Here is a 25,354-nt window from a genome sequence, read left to right as displayed (position 1 = left end):
CTTCTTTACCAACACGTTGCTTCATGCACCAACACATGTCAACTCCATGCACACCCCACCTCCATTTCCTCAAGCCGCCATAGGCCATTGGCTCTCCCTTTTTAACGCCAATCTTCCTCCTCTCCTCTTCATTCCTATCCCAACACCGTATCAAATAATCATACATACAGTTCTCATACATTACCCACAAAGAAAAGAAAGAAAACACGAGGAGATCTAGTTGACTTTGTTACCTTCTTGAAACATTATTAGCAGCAATGGCATCTCAGCAATCCAGGAGAGAGAGCGCTACAAGTGAGAGAGAGAATTATGTGGAGAGAGAAAGAGTCCCAAAAATGGCTAGCCATTTTGAGTCTTTGATAGAGAAACCAAAAGAATCAGTTGTCGAAGAAAACATCGGTGAAGGTGGCAATGAAACGGGAGCCCAGTACTTTGAGTCTCTTGCTGACAAAATGAGAGGAGCCAGGACGGATGTTTCTAGTGATAAAGAAAGGGAAAGAAGAGAAGAATTAGAAAGGAAAGCAAGAGAGGGTTATTCTGTTGGAAAATCTAAAGTGGAAGGGGGTGGAAAAGAAACCGAAGGCAAACAAGAGGAGAATGGTAGTGATCGAAACAAAGAGCAACAACTTTCTCTTGATGAAATAACGAAGTTAAGAGAAACGGCGCAAAAAAATTCGTTGGAGGCTTTAAATGCAGCTGAAGAAAGATATGAGAAAGCAAAAGAGAAGGCAAGCCGAGTTGTGGGTTCCGCAACTAAGACTGTGAAAGAGAAATTTCCTCAAGCAAAAAACACTTTTGCTGAGAAGGCTGCACAACCCAAAGACATTGCTGTGGAGAAGGCCGCACAAGCCAGAGACATTGCTGTGGAGAAGGCCGCACAAGCCAGAGACATTGCTGCACAGAAGGCCGCACAAGCCAGAGACATTGCTGCACAGAAGGCCGCGCAGACAAAGGACATTACTGTACAGAAGGCCGCACAAGCAAAGGACACTCTAGTTGAAGGGGCTCAAAAAACTACCCATTATATCGCAGAGAAGGGAGCACAAGCAAAAGACACCATTGTTGAAGGTGCTAAGAAAACTTCGGAGTATGTTGTAGAGAAGAGCAAAGGGGCCATGGATTATACAGTACAGAAGGCAGTAGCAGCTAAAGATGTGACTGTGGAAAGTGGCAAAGAGGCCGCTTATTATGTAGAGAAAGTGGCCGTGGATGTGAAAGACAAGGCCGCTGCAGCTGGATGGACTGCTGCTCATTACACAACTGAAAAAGCTGTGGAGGGGACTAAGGCAGCCGCGAGGGCAGTAGAGTATGCTGGTCAGAAGACTACCGAGCTTGCAGGGAAGCCATTGGGTGCTGCTAAAGAGACTGCTGCGTCTACTGGTGAAAGTATCAAGGAGTATACAGCTAGGAAGAAAGAGGAGGCCGAGAGAGAACTTGAGGCTCGAAAAGCTGCAGAAGGACAGGTATAGTTCACAGAATAGTGTATGTCTAAGTTCTTTAAGTTTATGATTTGAACTGAACTGATTCCACTATAGGTTAAAAAAAGAGAAAAGATTGATGCTAAATTGAAGCTCGTCTTTCCAATTGAACATGTAAAAAATGTAGACTAGATGATTGCATTTGTACTTGCAATAGAAATTGAATTTGTGTTGCCTATTGAGGATGATTAGAGGAGTTTCCAGGGAGGAGAATACAGGGAAGAATCACAAGTTCATGCAACAGGAGGTCAAGGAGCAGAGGAAGCGAGCGTCACAAAAAAATTCAGCGAGAAAGTCGCCCCAGAAGGAGACGAACAAGAAGAACAATATTGGCGGCGGCAGCAGCGACAAGAAGAAAGCAGCCTACTGGGCGCCATTACCGAAACTATAGTGGAGATTGCTCAAGCAACCAAAGATCTAGTTATTGGGCAAGACCCACCTGGAGCTGGGACGACGGGTGGCTATGAGGCAAGCCATTTGGAGTATGGGAAACAAGAAGAACATTAAAGAAGAATATAAGAGAAGTTCTTATCTCCGCTGACATCGAGTGAAAGATGAAGATGTCTCCTGGGCTTTTGTCGAGTGGTTGATGTTGTGTCTAAATCTATAGTTTGTTTTTGTGCTATTGGGAGTGTTGAATAATTTTGAACATCGCTCTGCATTCAGTGCAGTCATGTTTCAATAATATACTTGACTTGATGGCCATGCTTTTCTCTTTTGAGGTAGGATTTTCCCACTTTCTCGATATAAATTCTTCCACATTACAAGCAGAGGAAGCTAGTTTGATGCAGCAGATTTTGGAGATGAACATCCAAGGTTGACACTGTTGGGTCCAAAAACGTTGAGCCATTTTAATCGTATGTTAATTGAGTTATAATTAATTTTGTTTGTCTTTTATCGAAACAATGGATAACCCTTTTAATTATTTATTTATTTTTTAATGAAAAACTAAAGAGAAAGTTTATATATATTTTTGAAGCAAGGTGATCAAAGTAGTAAAGCAAAAAAGGTAGCTCCTTTTTAAGAAAGGTGATGATGAGGATGTAAGAAGAGGGATTTGGCTTGAGAAAGACTAAAGAGAGTGATATAGCTTGTAACATAAGGTCATTATGAAACCTATATATTTAATAAGCTTTCACTGGATTAGTGATGGAGTCAGAAAATAATATTAAAAAACAGCTAGAAAAATAACACAATTATACCGAACAAAATCATTATAATTTTTTTTTATTACCAAATATTTTTCAATAAATCACTTATTTTTTTAATTCTATGAATAAATAAAAAATCAAGTTCTAATTAAAAAAATAAAATAAAAGTCATAAACATATCAAAAGAAAATAAAATAAAAAAAACAAAATTAACCCAAACAACACAACCGTTTTTTGAATCTCAGTTATATTCTTGATCAAATTTGAACATGATTCAATAATTGAAAATCTTGTCCTAATTTAGATGTAATTATATCCCAATACCGATCCATAAATATTCCTGCAAAACTATCCATGAGGCTTAGTTGTGGCAAATCCACAGCTGTGATCAAAACCACCTGCATCAGCTCAAAGGCAACAGTTTCTGGGCAATAAAGGCATAACAGAATTGTAGCTGAAATTGGAGAAAATATCTGGGATTCAGGCCTATCATCTGGGGGTGGATAATTTCATGCTATAGGGGATTGGAAAATTCACCTTTCTTTGATGGGACTCAAGGCACCTGATGATCCTTTAATGGAGAAATATAATGGTAGGGTAATGTTTGAAAAAGGTATTCTTGGACAGAATCACATCACAGGGACTTGTGATTCCATGGACTCCTCAGTTCGACGTTTTGGCGCACACAGCAGTCGGGGTGTTTACAACTCATTGTGGATGGAACTCATTGCTTGAGAGTGCCTACGATTGGTAGGCCATTTTTTAGCCATCAAACGCTCAACGGACGTGTGTTAGAGAATGTGTGGGAGATTGGTCTCCAGGTTGAGAGTGGAGTCTTTACAAAGCATGGAGTGTTAAATAGCTTGGATAAAGTTATATCACAAGACGGGGGAGAAAATGAGGGAGAACATAAGGGCACTTCAACAACTCGCAAAGAAAGCCATTGGACCAAACGGGATCTCTGTGGATAATATTATTGCTTTGTCAGATGTAGTGTTCAATACTAAAATATAGAAACTCTTCAGAACCAAGAGGTAACTTCGAGTTTGAGTTTCCCTAATGTTGAATTTCAATAAATACCTTGATTCTGTCTCATGTTTTTTCAAAGAAAACGAAAATGTTTCCTCTTATCATCTTTCACTTAATTAACTCTTTTGGTCCGACTCAGCTACCTACCTGATTCTGTACCCCCTAAATCCACTACAAGGAAACTCAGAAGTTGGAGAAGTCGAACAAATCTTTGAAGGATGAATATGTGATGCATAGTTCATGGCGGTGTGAAGAACATATGGGGGTGGTTAAACGGAAGGAGGATTCTTGGAGTAGGCTTGATGGTAATGAGACAGGCTTTAAATAATGCCTTGATGCTCTGCTAGAACAACAGACCTTGTTAGACAGTCAGACTCACAGTTGGGTGTTCTTAGCTCCCAATAGCTTTTGCAGTGAACATACCAAGTTTCTGCTTTCAATCTATCAATAAAACTACTCTGTAACCCCTTTTGTTTCTGAGTCCATTTCTATAACAATAATTGTTATCCACAGATGATAAGAACACAAGTTCTAACGATTATGGGACATCCAAAAAAAGTAACATCAAACTCATTCTTGGAACCCAATTCACAAATGGTCAGAAATCATATCTGAAGATGAATCATCTCATAAGTCATTCCATAAAATTTTACTCACGCTCCCCTCAATAACAAACAAGAAAACACATAAATAGGTATATTAAGTAGAAAGAGGAAGAATCCAAATCAACAAACAGAAAACTACTACATAACTAAGGTCTGTTCAGTAGAATCATTAAAATCAACAAGGTATCTGAGAAGTGAACCACTCCATGACATGAATGGGGGCCTTGATCAACTCCAGAGCCAGTTCTACTATCACTGTCACGCATAAACAACAAGGACAAACACAGGATAATAACAACCTGCACAACCCCCAAGATTGGAAAATCAGTCAGGAGGTATAAATTCTCAAGTACAAATGTAACATCATTATATAAAATAATTTAGACCAAACCCAGATCACATATTGTATCAAAACTGCCAAATTCTGAAATAGAATCAAGAAATCTCAAATAAACAGAGATTGAGATGCAACTACAAATTTAAAGCCATAAATAAATGTTAAAATTAAGTATGTTCATCAGGATTTAAAGTACAAGAAAAACTATCAAAAAGAAATTCTCAAATACTGCAAATTTGAAATGCAATAAGCCAAACCCTGTACAAAATGGGGAAAAAACTGTCAGATAACATAACTATGATGCCCGGAAACCAACATAGAAGAAAAGAACAGCCAAGATTTGTCAAAAAGGAGACAAAGACTATCACAGATTCAAGAAATCTCAGAGAAGGTCGTCCAGAAATTGAAATGCAATTAAGACTCCTACATACAATGGCAAAAACTGTGAAAAAACAAGAAATCAAAGACATCAAGAAACTAAGACATAGCAAGAATTATTATTATAAAGGAAGAGAGAACAAACCCGACAATCCAAATGACAACGCCAACAGCGGAGATAATTAGAGAAAGAAAGGCAAAGGGAAGGCCTAAAAGAAAGCCAAGAGGCCTACAGTCACCGTCTCCACAGCACATATTCTCTGCTTTGCTTCTCCTGCTCTGAATCTTCTTGTATTTTCTTCTCTTGCTTAAAGTCAGAGCGGTGAGTGAATCTGACAGAGAAGCAGAGATTATGTTACGTTAACGTTGATAATATCCTTTAATTACTATAAATAATTTCTTTTCTTTAAAAAACGTTTGGATTTCTTTGCGTCCTTCACGTCCACGTTGCGTGTTAACGTGGAGAGAGTGAGAGAGAGAGAGATAGACAGACAGGTTTGGTGCAGTTGACTGTTTGGTGTCGTCATGGCTGTTGGTTTTTAAATTAAAATTTATTTTTAATATTAATCCATTATTTAAAAATATTAAATAAAATTAATTTTAAATAATTTTTTTTTTTAATTTTAGCAATCAAGTTCTAAAGCAACCAATCACTAAACTCCAAAGGTGTAGTAGACGAAGAGGCTCAGAAGAATCTTATCTTAAAGTAGCTGTAAAAAAGGAACATAATTTATGAACTTACGGTATGCATGGAGCTGCCATCATTCACGTTTACTTTCTGGCTCTACGTCCCATCTCATGAGTGCGTGCCTGAATCTTACATGTTCTCCATCCTTTCTTTCCCTTTTTCTTTTCTTTTTTTTAATGGCCAAAGTGTCGTCTTTTGCACATTAAAGATTAAAAAAAAAAAAAAAGTAGAGCTAGAAAACAGAAACTAAAGTTTGTGCTTTAGGGTTTAAAAAAATTGGAAAAATTGATTAAATTGAGCAAATTAAAAAAAATTGAAAAACTAAACTGTGAAAAACCTGATTAAAACTGATTAAAATTTTAAAAAAATTAATTGGTTCGGTTTGATTTTGGTTTTATAAGTCTAAAACCAAAAAAACCGAATCGAACCGAACTCAAATCAAGCCAAACTGAAAAAATCGAGCTAAATCAAAAAAATCGAGCCAAATCAAAAAAATCGATCGGTTTGAACCGGTTTCGGTTTGGTTATTTTGTTTTTACAAAAACCGAATCAAATCGAAAATAATCACTCATCGCGCGCGCGTGTAAGAATTAACAAGAATAACGTGGATACAAAATTCTTCAGGTAAGTAAGACACTTCATGAAGATAATTTAGTTTAGAGGCTGAGCTAGATCTTAAAAAATGAAGGTGAGGGTGATAGCATAGTTATGAGAAAATAAGAGGATTGCTTAAAATAGATATTTATAACTTAACTAAGGTTATTTGATAGAAAGATCACATTTACTACAAGTTAGAAGCTTTGACGACTAGGTATTTCATGTTTAAGTAACCTTTGTGATCTCGTCTCTTATACCAATAATTGGCAAAGCTTAATTTATTCTACCGACTATCAAGATCATGATCATGATCATGATCATTGCTCTGCCTCTTCCTTGATCTCTACAATTAGGAGAATCCTCCTTCATACCAAGATTTTGATGACATGAACTCTAGAGTTTCTTCGTTCAATCCTTCAAGTGAAATCACATATTCTTATAGCCACCAGTCAATCATATTTTTGAATATTAGTCATCAATTTAGCATACAATTTAAAACAATTTTTTATGTTGTTGAGATATAATTATTACATTCAAAGTTTATTAAATCATTTTTTTTTGTATAACTAATCTATAATTTTAGGGTTTATGAAATCCTTGTTTTTATTTTATTTTTCCATCATCCTCATAAATTCTTATTTTTGCAATCAACAATTATACCTTTAAATTTCTAGAAATCAAATTAAAAGCTTAGGAATCAAATTGAAAGTTTGGAGGAAGAAGATTAAGAGGGTGTTTGGCAGTGTGGTAGCAGTTGCTTTTTAAATAACTTTTTGTGCTGAAATACATCCCAATGATTTTTTTATATTTTTAAAAAATTATTTTTGACATCAGTAATTAAAACGATAAAAAACGTATAAACCATATTAAATTTTAACAAAAATAAAAAATTAAATTTTTTAAAAACACGATTTGCAATGCGTTCCCATGCATGCTCTAAATATATGTGGCCTCCCTTCCAATGGTTTATTTTCTCTCCTATGGTGTGTGTGTGTGTGTGTGTGTGTGTGTGTGTGTGTATTACAACATACTCTAAATGGTGTGGGGGAATCACTGTTCCCCCACGCACATTTCACTGTGGATTACAACAGTAATCCACAGTAATTCTTCCCCACTTTTTTTTTTTTAAAATTTTTTTTCCAAAATTACTTTTGTTTTTTCAACTTTCCTAATTTTTCTTTTTTTCATTTATTTTTTCTTTTGTTTTTTTCAAAATTATTTTTGTTGATTTTACTTTTTAAATATTGACCTAGTTAAAATTTTTGCTTTGTAATTTTTTTTTGAAAATACTGTGGATTGCTGCGATGTTTTTCCACATAGTTTTTCTATTTTATTTCTTTATTTTTCAAAATTATATTTTTTGATTTTTTTTTAATATGAAGCTGATTGAGAATTTAGTTTTGTAATTTTTTTCTTTAAAACATTGTTTATTGCTACAGTGTTTCTCCGCATGGTTTTTTTAATGGTTTTCTCTGAAATTATCTTTTTTTTATTTTATTTTTTAATATTGAGCTGGTTAAAAATTACAGTTACAATATGTGAGGAAAACACTTTAACTTTCCTCGAAAATTACTGTTGGTTGCTACAGTGTTTTTTTCCACATGGTTTTTTTCTGTTTTCGTTATGTTTTTTCCTAAAATTATCTTTGTCAATTTTATTTTTTAAATATTAAGCTGGTTAAGAATTGTAATTACAAGTAAATACAAGTTTTTCCTCAAAAAACACTATGGATTGATACAATTTTTCTTCACATAGTTTTTTTCCAGTTTCTTTTATGTTTTCTTTTTTTGTAATATTTTTTCCCAAAATCATTTTCGTCGATTTTATTTTTTAAAATATTGAGTTGATTAAAATTTAACTTTGTAATAAAGCTTAATCATGTGGGGAAAGTATTATAGCTTTGCTCATAAAACATTGTGGATTGCTACAGTGTCTCTCCGCATAGTTTTTTTTGTTATAATTTTTTTCAAATTATCTTTTTCAGTTTTATTTTTTTAATATTGAGTTGTTTTTGAATTACAATTACAAGTCATTACAAATAAGGCTAAATCATGTGGGGAAGCACTGTAGCTTTCATCACAAAACACTGTGAATTGCTACAGTGTTTCCAACATGATTTTTTCCCCTTTTTTTGGTGTTTTTTTTTCTAAAATTATCTATGTTGATTTTTTTTTAATATTGAGCCGATTAAGAATTTAGCTTTGTTATTTTTTTTCTTTAAAACACTGTGAATTGTTGCAGTGTTTTTCCATGTGATTTTTTTATGATTTTTTCCAAAATTATCTTTGTCGATTTTTTTTTTAATATTGAGTTGGTTAAGAATTATAATTACAATAAAGCTAAATCATATGAGGAAAACGTCGTAATTTTTCTCACAAAACAATATGGATTGTTACAATATTTCTCTAAATAGTTTTTTAGTTTATTTTATTGGGAAAAACGCTATAGTTTTCCTCACAAAACATTGTCAATTACTGCAACATTTTTTCTCATGGGTTTTTTTCCTTCCAAAATTATCTTTGTTGTTTTTTTTTAATATTAAGTTGGTAGAAAATTTAGCTTTGTATTTTTTTTTGCTTTTTATTAACTGAAAAGCTAAATCATGTGGCGAAAACACTGTATCTTTCCTCACAAAACACTGTAGATTGCTACAAATTATTTTGTTCAGTCTCTAAGTTTTTGATCACCAACACAACTTTTTTTTCCGTCATGAAATATTTACTCCATCATACCTTTAATTTCTATTACGTATCTAGCGCTGGTTCACAATTATAATACTATCAAGTACATTTGTTTTATAAACCCGCGGCAGCATGCGGGCAATCTCGTGTATATATATATATATATATATCAAAATGAATATAGGTCTTCTATAGATTTAATTAAAACCTATCTCGTGGATACCGCTGCCATTCCAGTCGAAGTGCTTTTATGCCTTTCATCTTCAAAATAAGCTCCATTTTAATGTGTCCCCCACTAGCTGAAGCCCTTTCACGAACGAATGAGGATTGCATGTGGTCCAACAACAAAAACAAAGTTTAATGACTTCTTTTGAGATGCCCAATGTTCGGCCAGCCACTATCAACACTTCTTTTTCCTTCTTTTGATGATGATATAAGCATAATTGGAACAACAGCCGAATCACCTTGTTGCAGGCCTTGTGGCTAGTCATTTGTACTCTTCTAGATTGGTCTCCACAGCTTGATTCCAAAATAAAATCCTTTATGAATAATAAAACAACTAGTGTTTGTTAACTAAACCTGAAGGATGCTTTCAGAAAGCTTAATCTATATAATTATATAAAAATCATCCATGGATCCAGCAGAATCAGTAAGCCTGATATCATAGCCTATTCTGCTACACAGCCACCGAATCCAAATGTCATCAAGAGGGATTTCAATTGTTACAGTTATTTTCTTAGAACTGATCAAGAAAGAAACAACAGAAGTTCTAATCTATACAAATTCACATATATACATGATAGGACAGACAATATGATGAAAAGAGCACTTCTAAAACTATAAGCTCCAGAAAGGGCCAGCATTGGCAGTTACCCGGAGTTGCAAAATGCAAGACAAGATGACTCTGAACTACTAATTCAGAGTGACCTGTCTTTGAGCTATATCACTATAGCTACTGGCTGAGTCGTAAATGAAACTTCAAATCAATTTGTCACCCAACCATCTGCTAAGAATTTTAGGATTTTCAACCTAAGCTGCCTACGCCCTAGGTATTATCCAGCTGGCTTATTCAAACTTGCATTTTCAGTCTCCATGGCAATGATAGAAGCAAGTCTTTCGTAAACCTGTAATGTGAAACACCACTTAGTGTAATGTGAAACACCACTTAGTATATTTGCTACTAACATTGTACACATGTATGTTAACTCTCCCGGGGAGGGAGAGAAAGAAACTAAATCTCATACCACAGAAAGCTTCTTGGTGGTATCTGGTTTTGTAACCTCGTCCTGTTTATTTGTGGATGATTTGTCGTACCTGCACAGCAGAGGTAATGCAAGAATCAAATTAAAAACAGCTTTTCTTTGGGTGCAGAGTTAAAAGAAGATTGATTTTCTGTTAGATTGTCAGGGAAGATAGGTCAATGGATCATACATTAACTATTAAAATACATCACATTTTGAATTCCATGCAAACAATAACTGAGATACAGTTTTTCTCACCAGTCACGGGGAATCCCAGCTTCATCTCTAGCTGAATAATTAAAGGGCCCTTTCAACTCCACGTTGTACTCCCTTAACAAATCTACTCAATGTGGCAAAAATATTCGCAAATAAATACTTGCATGGCATATATGGAACTAAAGACACATGAACAAGTGATTATCTAAGATTAAACATTAAAAGGTCTGCTAAACCTTTAAAAGTGGAGCAAGGGGCACGACCCATTTTCTGACAGACTGAGACAAACCAGTAGACCCCAACGGCTACATGAGCAACTTCCTCATCAGCAATTCTAGCCACTATTTTAGATGTCCTATTGTCTCCAAAGCCAACTAGTTTTTGCACTAGCCTTGGCCCAGCATCAAGTCCTCTAGCCTCCTAAATCCATGGTATTAGAAGAACAAAGAAAAAAAAAATCCTCTTTAAATAGAAATGAAAAAATGTTTTATGTACAATCTATCTGTGATTGAAGTTTCATTACGTTTAAGAGTTCTATGGGCATATCAAAAGTAAGAATCATCCTTTAACCAGCACTTGCACACATCATAACTTCGCTGAGTGAACTGAAATGGCAGGCAGAAATAACAAGGACTTCACAAGACACATACCACTTGCCTGAGGGAAAAAATTCTATAACTTACCTATCTGGCAACAAATATCTAAATATATTATATGGAAAATTGAAATATATAGTGAGGTGACTGCAGAAATCTCTACCATTCATCTAAACACAATGATTTCATATTCTTATTTCATAGAACATATTATCTTAGTAATCATATGCCAGTATGCATGTTTGCTTGTCATGAACACGTTAGTAGCTTCTTGGATAGCAAACCTTGAATGGGAAACCAAAGGAAAATTGAAAAAATGGCATATGCAGAGCCATAAAAATCACTGTGCAAGCATATTTTAACACCCACTGGATCAATGAGGTCTAGATAATGTATTCAGAGCAAACATTACCTGGACTAGAGGGATCACAGCCAAACGGGCAGCAACATCATCAGATGATTTTTCACACTCCCTCCAAAGCAAATTATGAGCAGGCATATCTCCATATCTAATGACAAGGAAATTAATACTACTTGGTACAACAATAAAGAAGCGATAATACTCAGAGCAATGAATTAACTGACCTGAAACCCAGCTCGTCAAGTCTCTGAGAGCACCAAGCAAAATGACGACTCTCATCATCAGCGACATGTGCAAAGTCTGCAAAGAATCCTTCCTCCAAAATCTCGCTAAAAGGCGAAAATCGAACAACAGTATCCCACGCCAAATCAATTGCATTTAGCTCCACATGTGCAAGATTATGAAGCATGTAAGCATTAAGAGGCATGCCTGAATCTTTAGGAGCTGGAATTTCCTTTGGGGAAACCTGGAAATGAGCACATGAATCCAACGACCAATTCAACAACTGAAGCAATTAATTTTCCTATAAACAATAATTAGTTAGCAATTTCAATCAACCAATAATATTCAAATCACTAAATCATCAACTCCCTACCCAAATTACTTTAGGAACATACATGGGTAATGGCATTTTCTTTTGTGAGAAAAACAAGCTAATGACATTTCTAAAATGTAAAAGGGACAAATTCCACAAATAGCATAAACGAAAGTGAGGTCCTGAAATGTCCAATTCTGAATGAAATTGAAAGCAACAAATCCCACTTACATGAACTACATACTGTGAAAGCAATACCTGCACTGAGGCACCATAAAAAATCTTCACTTCCTGATACTAGAAAATAGTTCAATGGAACAATTGCAAGTAAGCGATAAATAAACCATACTAGCACAAACTCATGAACACTTGACCAAATGTCCATTGCAGTGGCATTGATAATGCACATAAAAAAAAAACCCATAAATCACCCTGGCGACGAACAACACAAAACATAACAACAAACACAAAAGAACCAAACTTCAATAAGCAATTCAAGCTTTTAGAGACACCCATTAAAGAATAAAGTGTAAAAAACCAATAAGAAAACAAACCAATTCAGGTTTAGGAGGCCTAGCAGGTCTTGAAGGAGGGTCATATACCCCAACAGGAAGCTTCTCATTGCGCCACTTAGAGAAAGCCAAATGGGAAAGCTTGGATTTTGAGAGAGGGTCGCTAGTAGAGAGAACAAGAGCACCAAGTTCTGCAAGAGAAGAAGCAGAGTCCAACAACGAAGTGCCATTGGTGTCAATTGAAGAGGGAGGTGTTTGTGGGCCATTTGGTCCCCAAAACCTGTTTTTGTTCAATGGGCTTTCTCTCCATGATTGCAGACCAGACCATGGTGAAAAATCTAAAGAAGAAGAAGAGAAAGGTTTGGTTTTGAGGAAATAAGGTTTCAGATTGGATGAGCATCTTGCAAAAGTTGGAGAGAGCATGAGTTTGAGGGGATGAATTTGCATTTACCTTAACTAGTTTCTGGTGACTGGTCTACATTCTTTTCAGCTTTTGTGCGTCTTTGGTATCGGTGATGTTTTTTAAAGATAAGTTTTACTTATAAATAATTTTTTATTTTTAATATTAACTTTTCAAAATAAAATAAAAATTTAAAAATAAATCAATGTAATGTTTTATCGAGGTAAAAGCATTTTTTAAAAGGTTAAAAGTAGAAGCTTTCGCGATCTTAGTTTTCTAAATTAAAATAATTTTTGATATTGAGATTCAATTATATTTTTTTAAAAAATTAAATTTATTTAGCTTTAAATTATTATTTTTTCTTTATATTTTTTTTATCATTTTGTGTTGATATCAAAAATAAAATTTTAAAAATAAAAAAACTATTAATTTAATACATTTCCATGCAATAAATACAATTTTAAAAATAAGTTTAACCATATTCTCAAGCAAACCTAAGATTTTATAACAATGAATTTTTTATTTATTTTATGTGATTGTAATTTTAAATTTAATATAATATATAAATCCTTATTTTATAATTCATGAATGATTTATATGATTTTAACGTTTAAATTTAAATTCTGTTTTATAGTTTTATAATTTATAAATAGAAATGTATTTTGGTTTTTAAATTTATATTTTATTTTTTTAAAATGATTTAAAAAAATAAGAGAAGAAATCTGGATAAGATTGGGCACTCAACGAATGACAAAAATACCCCTTCACCCAATCGAATTCAAGCAGCTAGGTTATAGATGAATAGTGGTGATGAATTTGAATATTTTGAATTAGAGATGAAAGGAGAAAAATCCAGCTCAAGCCCAACAACACATTGCCATCCCTAACCATGAGTTTTTTTTTTTTTTTCCTTCACTTTTTTCGGTTTTTTCAAGGCATTTAACAACAAATAAAATATCCCATTTACATGCAGTGGATCCAAGAGACTGCATCAGCACATGATTGATTACAAACCAGCAATCTTCAGAAAAAATTATTTCTTAAGAAGCAATTATAACTTCATGAGTTTGAATTACAGACTATCTATTCTATAGCACCAAAGAATCCTGAATCTGCTAACACAAAATCAACGGCAAGGTAGCTAGAACTAAAATGACTAGTAGTTAGCCATGTACACATGCTAGAGGAAAACAAACCACTGTATCTATATCATAACCACATTCTAGGGCGTATTATACAAATGCAAGAGCAGACAGATAAGCCACATGAAGAAACCAGTTCCCACAAGAGAGACAAACTACACTTTGCACTGGCAGGACAATCCGTCGCCTCGAGAACTTCACTGTACACCGAAGGCAGATTCCTAATGAGAATCGAAATCCAGAATGCATTGTACACCAACTTTGGAGATAGCCATCTACCCTAAACTTCTGAGATCTGTCACCGAAAAAGGAAAGGTGATGTGAATAAGGAGTACCACTAATATTTAACAAACGTAGACATTGCCAATCACAAGCTAAGAAATGCTTCTCATCAGCTAGCTAATGCAGAATAGAGAGGAAAATCTTGCGTAAAACCATAACAGCAAGACAACGCTTCAACTGTTTACAAAACATTTATTTGCATGCCCATGCAAGAATAGACAATCCACAAAAACTAATGCCTATCTGCATGCAAGCATCCTTTAAAATTACAGTTTCATTTTTACTAATCCAGAAAGCACAGATAAGCATTTCTTCCACAAGTTTAATAGGAAAAAAATAAAACAGATGGCAAAATACAACCGGAAAACAACTCTAAGAATAACCAGGCTTGACCAACTATCCCACAATTTAGCATGTTTCTTAGGACAGTCATGCTTTGCTGTATTGTATAGCAAGGTTCCCATGACAGACCTTGAAACTAGTCCTAAGACAATTGAACTCTAGACTTGTTGGTGGCTGTGACTGCAACTAATCTACACCATAGCTAACATCACAGCTATTATTGCATGCAACCCAGTATACTGTACAGTTGAGAACAAAACACGTGCACACATGGGATACTATACACGAGAATCATAGGGTAACTTTTATCCGTGAAAGAAATCACCACATTAAGAAAATGAAAAAAACAATAGAGGCTGGTAATTAATTGTACAGGTAAAATCGACATGAGTTTCCTATAATAACATGTGCACATGTTGTAAAGGTCAAAGAGAACAGGTTTTTGAGAACATGTAATTTCATCTCAACATCTTTATTGTGCAAATAACACAAACACAAAAATAGGTCTCCAACTCCATAACAAACAAACTGCCCTTTTTTAAACGTTTTAGAAAATGTCTTCTTCCATTAAATCATCTTTTAGGAATTAGTTGTGCATAGAGGAAAACAAAAAAGAAGTGACTGAGTGGAAGACCCTATAAATATAATCCAACTTCAGAACCAACATAGTGATTAATTAACTTTCAGAGATGGCGATGGTGCATAGGTGGTTCAGACAGAGAGGATGGTCCAAGAAAATGGCACTGGCTGGGAAAGATGAAAAATATAAATTTTAACACCAGAAATGGAATTCAAAAAACAAAAAAATAGGCTTGTACATGATCAACAATCCTAAAATGCTCTCTCTATATATGCATTTCAAAGATCATCCAAATGTAACAAGAATCAGAAACCATTTGAAATAGGTCATAATAGCTGTAATCAACCAACAATCCATCACATAAAACATTTTAAATTCATTGATGATTAACCATCTCCTCCCACCCAAATTGTCATGGTGTGCGCCAATTTATACAGTGCAGGCTTTCTACCATTTAGAAACCAATTTCTAATGCCAGGTCATTACATTAGCCAGCTAATCTTAGAGCAGATTCTGAACCCATTTTCTGCTCCCAAGCTCTGAAGTCCTAAGTCATATTCTTTTTCCCTCACTAATCCATACCCAGCCTATAAGGTATTCATACCAGTGAGTGGTACCCACATGTAACTATCAGAATTCAGAACCAACCCACCAATAACCAAGCCAACATCATCCACATAACTAGACAGGACCTTAAGCAATAAAAGGTTAATCACCAAACGACACTCTGACTAGAGCAATCACATTCCTGCTTATATAAGAGGCACTGTACAAGGGCAATCAGATACCATGTTTTAACATGCATAAAATTATGTTTTCGTTTTTTCACTAGTAAATCACAAATAAGGAGTGCTGTCCTAAGCATCCTGCAAATCCTAAGCAAACATACATTCTTTTCAACAACAATGATCATGCTATTAGTATCTCTATTGCTACTACATTGTGGGTAGCACTTGCAGTCTGGACAGCAGACAAGCGCTAATATGACAATGAGGTGACATTGATGAACAGCATAGTATACCATATTATAATCAACAAACAGGAAGAAACACAGGAAAGTGCACAATTTATCTGCAAATAAAAGTCACATAAACATTTCATGCAAACCCAGGAGAATATGCAACCACCTGAACTACTTGAGTACTCAATTAGTTCCCTACATCAGATCCAGACGCTGAGGAGCTGTCACTGTCAGAATCTGCAATAATCATGCAGATAAAGAAAAATAAATGAGTTCACCAAACATCAGACCAAATATATAAGACATAACAATGGCAGAAGTTGCAAAATTAGAAATGTGAAGCAGTACCACTTGATGAAGATCCAGAATCACTGCTGGAGCTGCTTGAACTACTAGACCTACTTCCATTGTCTCCCAGTTTCTCCACGTGATTAGGTGACAAAGTGGAGACATTCCTTTCATCTGCCAGCAAAAGAAACAATGTTTCAAATAACCAATACAACTATACTATAGGGTAACCAAAACGAAATTAAGACTCATAATCAGAAAACTTTACCTGCTTTTGTTTCTTTTGGTGCCTCCACCACAACTGGTGCTGAGACCTGCAACCAAATATCAGTAGAAAGTTATCAACCACAAATTCCTTTTAGAAAAGTACACTTAATGCTGAGAAATTTGGTCAAAGGATTTACCTTCTGCTGCACATTCAGCTGAGAATCTGCTCTAGCTTGAATGGCAAGCTCAGCTTTTCTCTTATTCTTGCTTAAACTCTTCTTATAGTTGGTGACAAACCTATCCAGCTCCCACAGAGTCTCCACATCAACACTGTCAATATCCACTTCAATTTCATCATCATGTTGGGAGAGTGCTGAACTCCTCTTCTTTATTATCTGTACAATGTTGTCCAGTTTCTCTGAAGGTAGGCTCTGGAGGTTTGTACTAAGCTTCTGTTTCTCGTCATAAGTCATGTCTCTCTTGTTTGGATCCTTTGCCTTGGGCTTCTTTGGAACAGGGGTTCTGCTAGAAGGTGTAGTGGTAATGGGTTTGGTTCTGGTATCAATAATAGGATATGTCATTGATTCTGATCTATCCAAAATCCTCCACATATCAAGAGGGGGTGGTACAAATGGAGGAGCCTTTCTTGATGTAGGTGTAGGAATGCCCACCTCATAACTGGAAGCAAACCTCATCTCATGATCATAATCCGACTTTATAACAGCCCACTTAGTCTCAAATATATCCAATAACTGCTCTGCCATTACGTGAACATCTTGTCCTTTTGGGTTATACTTCATAGCATTGTGAAATGTAAGTCTCACATCCTCTGCAAACTCTTCCGGGGACTTGTACCAATTCTTGGTCAGCCTGGACTTCACGGTGCCCAAGTCCATGGGATGCTTGATGATGGTAAAGTAATCATGCAAACCAAGACCCTTCACATCAACAGGTGTATTAAACACCCAACCATGCTTATGCTTCATCAGTTTGTCAAGCAAAGCACTGCAATTCTTGAATATCTTAGTGCCTGTCCCAAACCCAAACCCTGATTCCCCTGCCCCTTGCTTCTTCCCATTCAATTTCGACTTCTTATTACTCTCAGCTGGTGGAAACTTGTCTTTCGCAAGCAAAAACTCTGAATTTCTATAGAACTGATTTGCTTTTGGTGTCCTCTTCTCTTTCTCCACAAACTCACCCATGCCCTGGCTATTCTCCAGAACAGATATACTAAGCTGATTCAAAGGCCTAGACTGCCTAGGAGTAGGAGTAAGAATAGGAATTGTGCTCACACGGGGAACACCCACTGATCCCACTTCTGAATTAACCCTCCTCAATCTTCTATCCACCCCATCATTTACCAGCACCACCCGCGAATGATTCAGCCTACCAACACTGAGCTGCAATTCTTTCGCCTCAATTTTCTTCACCAAACTCCTCACCAATTCAAGCTCACTCTCCAACTTCTTTCTGAGCTCCCTCTTCTCCTGCTTCGACCGTGATAACAAGTCCACCTTCACCCTATTATCCATCCCTTCCTTCAACAGCACCCCATTCCCCACATGCAGCTCCCTCTCCACAACTTGCTCTCTCACACTGGGCACCACCTCCTGAACTTCCTGCCTATTTAGTCTGGTAGAATCATCTGAAACTACAATTGAGTGAGAAACAGGTTGTTGCACTTGCCGGGCAGTATTTGTGTCTTCAACTGCTACAGGTTCCGATTCTCGCACTTCAACCAAGTCCTTTTCGTAGTTCTCCTTGTCATTTGTTTCATTCCCAGTTGCAGTTTCAGTAGCTGCAGTGGAGGTGGTTTTAGTTGCAGTTTCAGTAGCTGCAGTGGAGGTGGTTTTAGTTGCGGTTTCAGTTGCAACAGCGGAGGCGGTGGTTAGAGCAGTCGCAGTTTCAGTTGTGGCAGTCGCAGTTTCAGTTGTGGCAGTTGCAGTGGTTGTTATGGTGTTGATGTTATTTTCGCCAGCGGCTTCTGTGGTAGTGGTGGTTATATTCGTGTTACTGTTGTTATCAGTGGTGGTGGTGGCGGTGACAACGGTGTTGATGAGGCTGTTCTTTTTGGGTCCCTTAAAGGCTTTTCGAGTATAAACCTTATTCTCTGTATACCTTTGTTTCTCTCTAACTTCTCCTCCATTTCCTCCTTCTCCTACTACACTCTCAGAAGCCATACATGTACCACCTCAAAACCCTAACTTTCCCCTTTAAAACAGTAATTTCCTCTCAATCCCGTTTTCAAAACCCTAATTTCCTCAAAATTCCCCTAAACCCCCAAAAATTAGGGTTTCCAATATAACCACAACGCCAGAGAAAAACCTTAATTTCACTCCCAAATCAACCCAACACAAACATAGAAATTCAATTAGGGAAAAAAAAAACGCGTAGAAACCACAAGAAATTAGGGTAAAGCACGAACCTTTATCGAATCTTTCACGATCTAAAGACCTATACATACAGAATCATGTATCTACACATCGCCAAACACACGCAGTGTTAAAGATAGAGATTTGTTGAGAGAGAAAGAAAGAGAAGGTTAGGGTTTCGAGCTCTAATTTTGTGGAGATCTTCGATTCCTTTTGCCTTTCGCTTTCTCTCTCTAAAACTTCAAAAAAAAAAGAGCACGACACTTTCTCTCTCTAAAAATCGTTTCTCTCTCTAGAACTCGTCACCTTACTTTACTAATCCTTTATCTTACAGGTGTACGGTGCGTGTGCGTTCGTGTATTTAAGTGTCGTGCTCGTGTAAGTATTCTAGCAACTTTCTAGAAACTTAGACCCACTTGATATATAATACGTGTTATGCACGCTCCAATAAGATAGGGGTAGATGTGTCCGTGGGGTAGATGCGAGAGTGGGAATATTTGAGCGGTTAGTGGCGCGGAGTTTTGATTCTGGAATTTTGAAGGGTTCGCTCACTTAGGGAGCAGTGCGTGCGATGTAACCTCTGGTTTTGGGTGGGAGTGGAAGAGGTTTTAGTGGTCGGCAGGGATTTACACGCGCCAGAAGTGGGTTGCAGGTTTAGAGGAGTTAAAATTGGGCTGATGTGGCAACATCTATGCCATTCAAAGTCAACAACAGAGGAAGGGAGTGTCTGTTCCAAGGTTGTCAATTTCGTTCCGTTCCGTCCGGAATAGTCGAAACATTCCATATTAATTTAAAAAACGGAACAAAACGGAACAAATTTCATCTCATTTTAAATCTCGGTCCGTTCTGGATTTTTCGGCTAAATTCCACCCGAAACGTTCCGGTTCCATTCCACATGTTCCGTTCCGCTCTTGAAAAGCCATTGAATCAAATTGAACCTTATTCAATTTAATTAATTAAACCATCCAATTATAAAAAGCTCCTTTTTATTACTATTTTCTATAACAATGATATTAATAATAACATTGAAAATTATTATTACTATTTTCATTAATAATGATATTAATTTTTTAAAATTAGATTTATCACTAATATATATGGTTTATATTCATGTTGTTTTTTTCATGTTTATACTTTGTAGGAATTTAAGCAAAACAAGGGATGCTTTAGATTTCATTAGCCTTAATAACATTGACCTAACTTTATATTTAAAATATTTGTGTTAAAACATTTTACTTTCATAATATTTTGATATTTTGTTTAAGTTGAATTACTTTAAGTTAAAGATCTATTTAATCTTCACTATTTAGAAATATTTTAAATTTTGAAATTATATTTGTTTGGCATTGTGTTTGTATTGCATAATTTATAATTAATTTATCTTGAATTTGAATTATGTTTGTTGAATATATATATATATATATATATATATATATATATATATATATATATATATATATATATAGTACAACCCCGAAACGGCACGCCGAAACACTCCGAAACTGAAACATTCCGTTCCAATTGAAAAAACGAAACACCTACCGAAACGGAATTGACAACCTTGGTCTGTTCAATTCCTCAAACTGAAAACAACAGGAAAACGTTGTAGAGATGGTATACAAATCAGTCCTCTATGTTTGAGGATTATTTGAAAAGAGTATCTAATATTTTAAAATTATGAAATTTTTACATGCTATTATTGTGAAATGTTTTAGGATATGATTTATATTATTCTCTAACAGCTATTAGGTTGAGATAGTTTTTTGATATGGTATCAGAATCTTGATGATTAAGCGGTCACTAGTTCGAATCTCACCATCCTTATTTATTCGATAAAAATTAAGCATAAGGTAATGTGAGTCTGTGCAAGTTTCAAATCCAAAGAGCTTTCATTTGAGAGGATGTGTTAGAGAATAATATAAATCATATAATGGGACCTCACCTAACAGCTTAAACTATTGGATTAAGATGATTTTTTAACAAGGTTAATCATGATTAGAGCAAGCTTGAAAAATAATTTTTAAATTCTGAAATTCCAACATATCTTATAATGGGGTGAAATTCTAAACTCGTGGAAAGTCATATATTTATGATTAAAATATATGTTTTGAGTTATTATAGAAAAATAAATTTCTGGTATATATATCACATTATAATCAAGGGCGGAGGTATCTTAAAGGCTGGGGTGGGCTGTAGCCTAGGTCAAGATAATTTGACTAGTTTTATGTAAAAAATAATTTGTAATTCTCGATTAAGTTAACAAAAAATTCTGAAAATTTGCGTGAAGTTTTCTAATATGATGTTTTAAATTGAGTTAAAATTTTAGAATTTTTTGAGAAATTCAGAAATTTGATGAAAAATCACAATTTGACTAATTTTACATATGTTATTGGATGTAATTTTTAATTCGACCATCAGATTGAGTTGAAATTTTAAAAGGAATTTTAAAATATATTGAATAAAATCTGGTTAAAATTTTAGGATGAATGAAACTTGGTAGTGCTAAGAAAAAAAAAGAACCTTCAAATAAAAGCAAAACAACTCATTAAGAGTAAAATGGTTATTTGCCATTAAAAAATAAAAAAAATCAGCTCTTCCTTCCTTTTATATGTTGCCGACTAGGCAAAAGCAGAATAGGAAAATAAAGAAAAGAAAAGGTTAAAGAGAAATAAAGAAAAGTAAGGGAAAAATATAAAAAAAATCCAAGGAAACAAAATAAGAAAAGTGAAAGAATAACTTTGTAAACTTATAAAGTCCAACTTATAAAACACTAATTTAAGAAAGAATCAAGTGAAGGAGGGAGGAATTGAGAGAGGAAAAAAAATTTAATTACTTTGTTTTCCAGTTAACATGAAATTATTATTTTATCCCGGTTAAAGGGTTGTTACAATATCAATTTAGATTCGATTATAGATGAATTATATTCCACAAAATATCAAAAGATATAATTTTAATAGTGAGTTTATTTTTATTTTCACTTCAATTTATTTTTTAATATTGTGGGTAGTATATTTGAATTAAAACTTTACTGTTAACTTTAAAAATTCATGTACATGATTTAATAATTAATTTTAAAAAATATTTATATATTCATTGAATAATCCAGGATACGCTTGATTATAATATTGGTGAAAATGAGTTAAATTGTTACTAGTGGCTAAAAAACAAAAATTATGGGTAAAGACTTTGGTGACATTTCAGTAAAACTTGATTTAAGGAAGAAATGTCACTCTCTCTGCGAGAAGACGAGACTAAAAAAAGATTACCCTATTGCAATTTATCAAGTGATAAATGAGGTCCAACGCATTTCAGGTTTGGTGTTTGATAATGTGATTTAAGCTTTCAACAATCTTAATCTCTTCTATCATGAAGCATTAAATAACTAAACGTTACCAAATCTTATTGCATGGAATTGCAGTGGGGCTGGAAATTCAGATTTCCGTATGTGTGTTCATGAATTTGTGTGTGGAAAATAAAGAGAGAAACACTAGATAAAAAGAGAGGGCGAGAATTTAAGAGTTTTTTTAATAAATATAAGATTGTGTTTTTGAAATAAAAGAGCTTGTGTTTTATCTTTTCTAGTGTTTCTAAGCCACCATAAATAGTTTTTTCCACCAACATCCAGGACCTGATGGCTTCCAACCTTCTTTTCTATTAGAAGAACACTAAGCCACCATAAATGGTTTTTTCCACCAACATCCAGGACCTGATGGCTTCCAACCTTCTTTTCTATTAGAAGCATTGGCATCTTATTGGTGATTCTTTGTTTCATATGGTTAAAAGATGCTTTTGAATCTGGTTGTTGTCTTTCCAAGCTAACAGATATGCTATTAGTTTTCATTCCAAACGACCCAATCCAGTGAGCATGAAGCACTTCCGTCCTATAAGTCTGTGTAACGTTAGCTACAAGATTCTGACCAAGTCCTAGTGAATCGCATTCTTCCCTTTTCTGGATTTGTTGATTACCCCACTTCAGGGTGCCTTTATCTCTTGCAGATAATATAGTGCTTTTGCTCAGGAACTGCTTCATGCCATTCGGAAATCTAAGAAGAAGTTGGGCAGCGCGCGTTGCTATAAAAATTGATTTGGCCAAGGATTATATACGATCAAGTGAAATGGCGCTCTTTGAAGCAGACATACTATGATTTTAGATTTTTGGTCTTGTATGCGAATTTGATCATGTCGTGTGTCTCTCAATCCTCTCTCTCTATAATCTGGAATGAAGTTCGACCTTTTCCCTCTACTCCTCGTCGAGGCCTCTGTCAGGGAGATCTTTTGTCTCCATCCTTTTTTGGGTTGTGAATGGAGAAATTGGCCATGCTAATCAAGGCGAAGTGGAATCTAGACCCTGGAATCCTGTGCCGTATCTCATGGGGGTTTATCTATTTCTCATTTGCTAAAAGCAGATGATGTTATGCTTTTTTCCAGTGCATCTACTAAGCACTGTCGTGTTGTCCATGACTAAATTTTATGCATGTTCAGCTATGGTAGTTAATGCTGATAAAACTAAGGCCTTCCTTTCTCCTCACACTCATAGACGGCATAAAGAGGAGTTGAGTAGGAGATTTCACATGAGTTTTACTGCGGACATGGCGTAAGAGAAGGATTCTTTCCTTCGAGTGTTTGTGATGAGATTGATAGACTTGCTAGAGGATTTTTGTAGGGCACTCAGAATTCTGGCAACGGCATTCATCTTCTAATCTGGGAAGCTTTTTGTTCTCCTAAAAGTCGAGGCGGTTTGGGCTTGTGTCAGGCTAGGGATAACAATATTGCTATGTTCGGTAAGCTTGGGTGGTATCTATACTCTTTGATTCCTCATCCTGAGGAAGAGGGTAAATCTCTAATGGTCGCTGAGTTGATCTCATACCTAGTAATAGTAAAAAAAAATACCCTAATTTTTATTCTCAATCAAAACTTAATATTACATCTCTCCTATAAGTTAATTAAAAGAAAACAATCAAAGGTGTTTGATATTGAGATAATCCATTACATTATCTCCGTTCATCTTGAGTGGTCTAATCTTTTCTCCCTTATTGTATCTTATAAAGTCTTCTGACTTGTAAGAAAAAAAGCACAAACTTTTTCAGAGAAGAAGCTATATAAAAATAGTCACAGGTCGTCATATATATCGTCGATGATCATTACAATAAAGGAAAAATGACCGATATATTGAAAAATACTCAAGAAAGCAACATAGCTTTCTCTCGTTAAAGTATTTTTAACAAAGCCAATTCCACATCATTGCTGATCATATTCATACATTTAACATAAACAAAAAGAAAATGGATCGAAGAGCCTGTCTTTCTCCGAACCAAAGTGATTGACTTAATACCGTACGATAAACCAAAAGCAGTGCCTGTCGTAGAATGATGAAAACAAACAAACATAAAATATCTTGATGAGCTCCATAATTTTTAATTATGATCAAACTCAAACTTTATTAGAGATAATCCATCTTGGAAGGTAGCGCTCCCTAAAACAACTTGGTCACTAATGATGATGAGGATCTGGTCCTCCTGGTGAAAGTCTATCAGAGGGAACACCAAGAGTAGACAACCTTTGGTAATGCTCAAGTTTGGAGAGATCAAAACCTAACTCGAGCAAAAGGTGGTGGCTATTATTAGCATTTCCTTGCAATGCTTGACCCCCCTTGAGGATACGTGCCTCTGAAGTCAAGAAGATTGCTGAGAATAAAACCATTAACAAAAGTATCATTGCCCTTGAAGTTGAAGCAACTCTGCTAGCCATGTATTAGTATATGTTAAGAGTATAACTAAGTTTGGGAAGAAGGGTAACAAGCTAGATTTGTTTAAGTACTGGCCAGTAATAGCTTGAGCTTCGAAAGAAGAAAGTAGTAGCTTCCATGGAACATAATTTCCTATTTATAGGACAAAATCTAAGACCTGAGAAATTGACATGGGACAATGTATAGTGGAGAGAATGTGGAGACCGACAAAGTCCATCCAAAGCGTGATTGTCGTCTACTTCATAGAATAAAGCCTTCTGTTTTTTTATTATTTATCTGACCTTAACGTTTATGTCCCATTCCATAGTCTTTATGCAAAGCATCTCCTTCTGAAAATGATAAGGGGAAGGTCTAGTCATCTGTGCTTGGACACTTGGTTGGATTTTAAAGTAAGAAAATAACAAATAATACAGGAAGAAGTAATGTAAAGGTCAACACATGTATGCCAAAGGGTTTGTTTTCTCTCGAAGTAGTGGTCTGATCCTTCTGATCATTTGCAAAAAACTGTAGAGCCACATGGGATCGATGTTGGATGAGTCTAAATGCACATGGTTTGCATAAAAAAGGATATCCTAATCGGATAGTCTCTTTTGTTGTTTGGATCCAAATGATATATACTAGCCGGATCG

General features: G+C 35.3%; 4 protein-coding genes across 7 annotated transcripts; 1 reads left to right on the top strand and 3 right to left on the bottom strand.

The window, feature by feature from the left end:
- The first annotated feature begins 66 nt into the window (after nt 1–66).
- Nucleotides 67–2,183, top strand: LOC133668210 (seed biotin-containing protein SBP65-like). 2 transcript variants are annotated; one of them, XM_062087980.1, is made up of 2 exons: nt 67–1,463; nt 1,683–2,183. In XM_062087980.1, exons 1-2 carry the CDS (start codon nt 258–260, stop codon nt 1,983–1,985), a joined length of 1,509 nt encoding a protein of 502 aa, XP_061943964.1. In that variant the 5' UTR covers nt 67–257; the 3' UTR covers nt 1,986–2,183. The 2 variants fall into 2 exon arrangements, with proteins under 2 accessions (XP_061943964.1, XP_061943963.1); XM_062087979.1 differs by having other exon boundaries at nt 1,671–2,183.
- A 2,070-nt stretch (nt 2,184–4,253) lies between these two features.
- On the bottom strand, nt 4,254–5,472 carry LOC133668075 (signaling peptide TAXIMIN 1). Its single transcript, XM_062087821.1, has 2 exons — nt 5,124–5,472; nt 4,254–4,562 (listed from the first exon to the last, which is right to left on the bottom strand). Exons 1-2 carry the CDS (start codon nt 5,231–5,233, stop codon nt 4,439–4,441), a joined length of 234 nt encoding a protein of 77 aa, XP_061943805.1. The 5' UTR covers nt 5,234–5,472; the 3' UTR covers nt 4,254–4,438.
- Nucleotides 5,473–9,534: 4,062 nt separating this feature from the next.
- Nucleotides 9,535–12,908, bottom strand: LOC133667829 (uncharacterized). 2 transcript variants are annotated; one of them, XM_062087498.1, is made up of 7 exons: nt 12,448–12,908; nt 11,583–11,824; nt 11,410–11,506; nt 10,638–10,821; nt 10,444–10,525; nt 10,189–10,258; nt 9,535–10,068 (listed from the first exon to the last, which is right to left on the bottom strand). In XM_062087498.1, the coding sequence occupies exons 1-7, from the start codon at nt 12,850–12,852 to the stop codon at nt 9,997–9,999; spliced, it is 1,152 nt and encodes a 383-aa protein (XP_061943482.1). In that variant the 5' UTR covers nt 12,853–12,908; the 3' UTR covers nt 9,535–9,996. The 2 variants fall into 2 exon arrangements, with proteins under 2 accessions (XP_061943482.1, XP_061943483.1); XM_062087499.1 differs by having other exon boundaries at nt 12,496–12,908.
- Nucleotides 12,909–13,827: 919 nt separating this feature from the next.
- Nucleotides 13,828–19,287, bottom strand: LOC133668339 (transcription factor GTE4). 2 transcript variants are annotated; one of them, XM_062088116.1, is made up of 6 exons: nt 19,033–19,286; nt 16,805–18,932; nt 16,669–16,714; nt 16,461–16,574; nt 16,279–16,349; nt 13,828–14,242 (listed from the first exon to the last, which is right to left on the bottom strand). In XM_062088116.1, the coding sequence occupies exons 2-5, from the start codon at nt 18,785–18,787 to the stop codon at nt 16,300–16,302; spliced, it is 2,193 nt and encodes a 730-aa protein (XP_061944100.1). In that variant the 5' UTR covers nt 18,788–18,932; nt 19,033–19,286; the 3' UTR covers nt 13,828–14,242; nt 16,279–16,299. The 2 variants fall into 2 exon arrangements, with proteins under 2 accessions (XP_061944100.1, XP_061944101.1); XM_062088117.1 differs by having other exon boundaries at nt 16,276–16,349; nt 16,805–19,287.
- Between the last annotated feature and the right edge of the window lie 6,067 nt (nt 19,288–25,354).

Source organism: Populus nigra, chromosome 11 (assembly GCF_951802175.1).
Source record: "Populus nigra chromosome 11, ddPopNigr1.1, whole genome shotgun sequence".
NCBI lineage: Eukaryota > Viridiplantae > Streptophyta > Magnoliopsida > Malpighiales > Salicaceae > Populus > Populus nigra.
The sequence above is the reverse complement of the archived record's forward strand: the minus strand, read 5'-3'. Positions and strand labels throughout refer to the sequence as shown.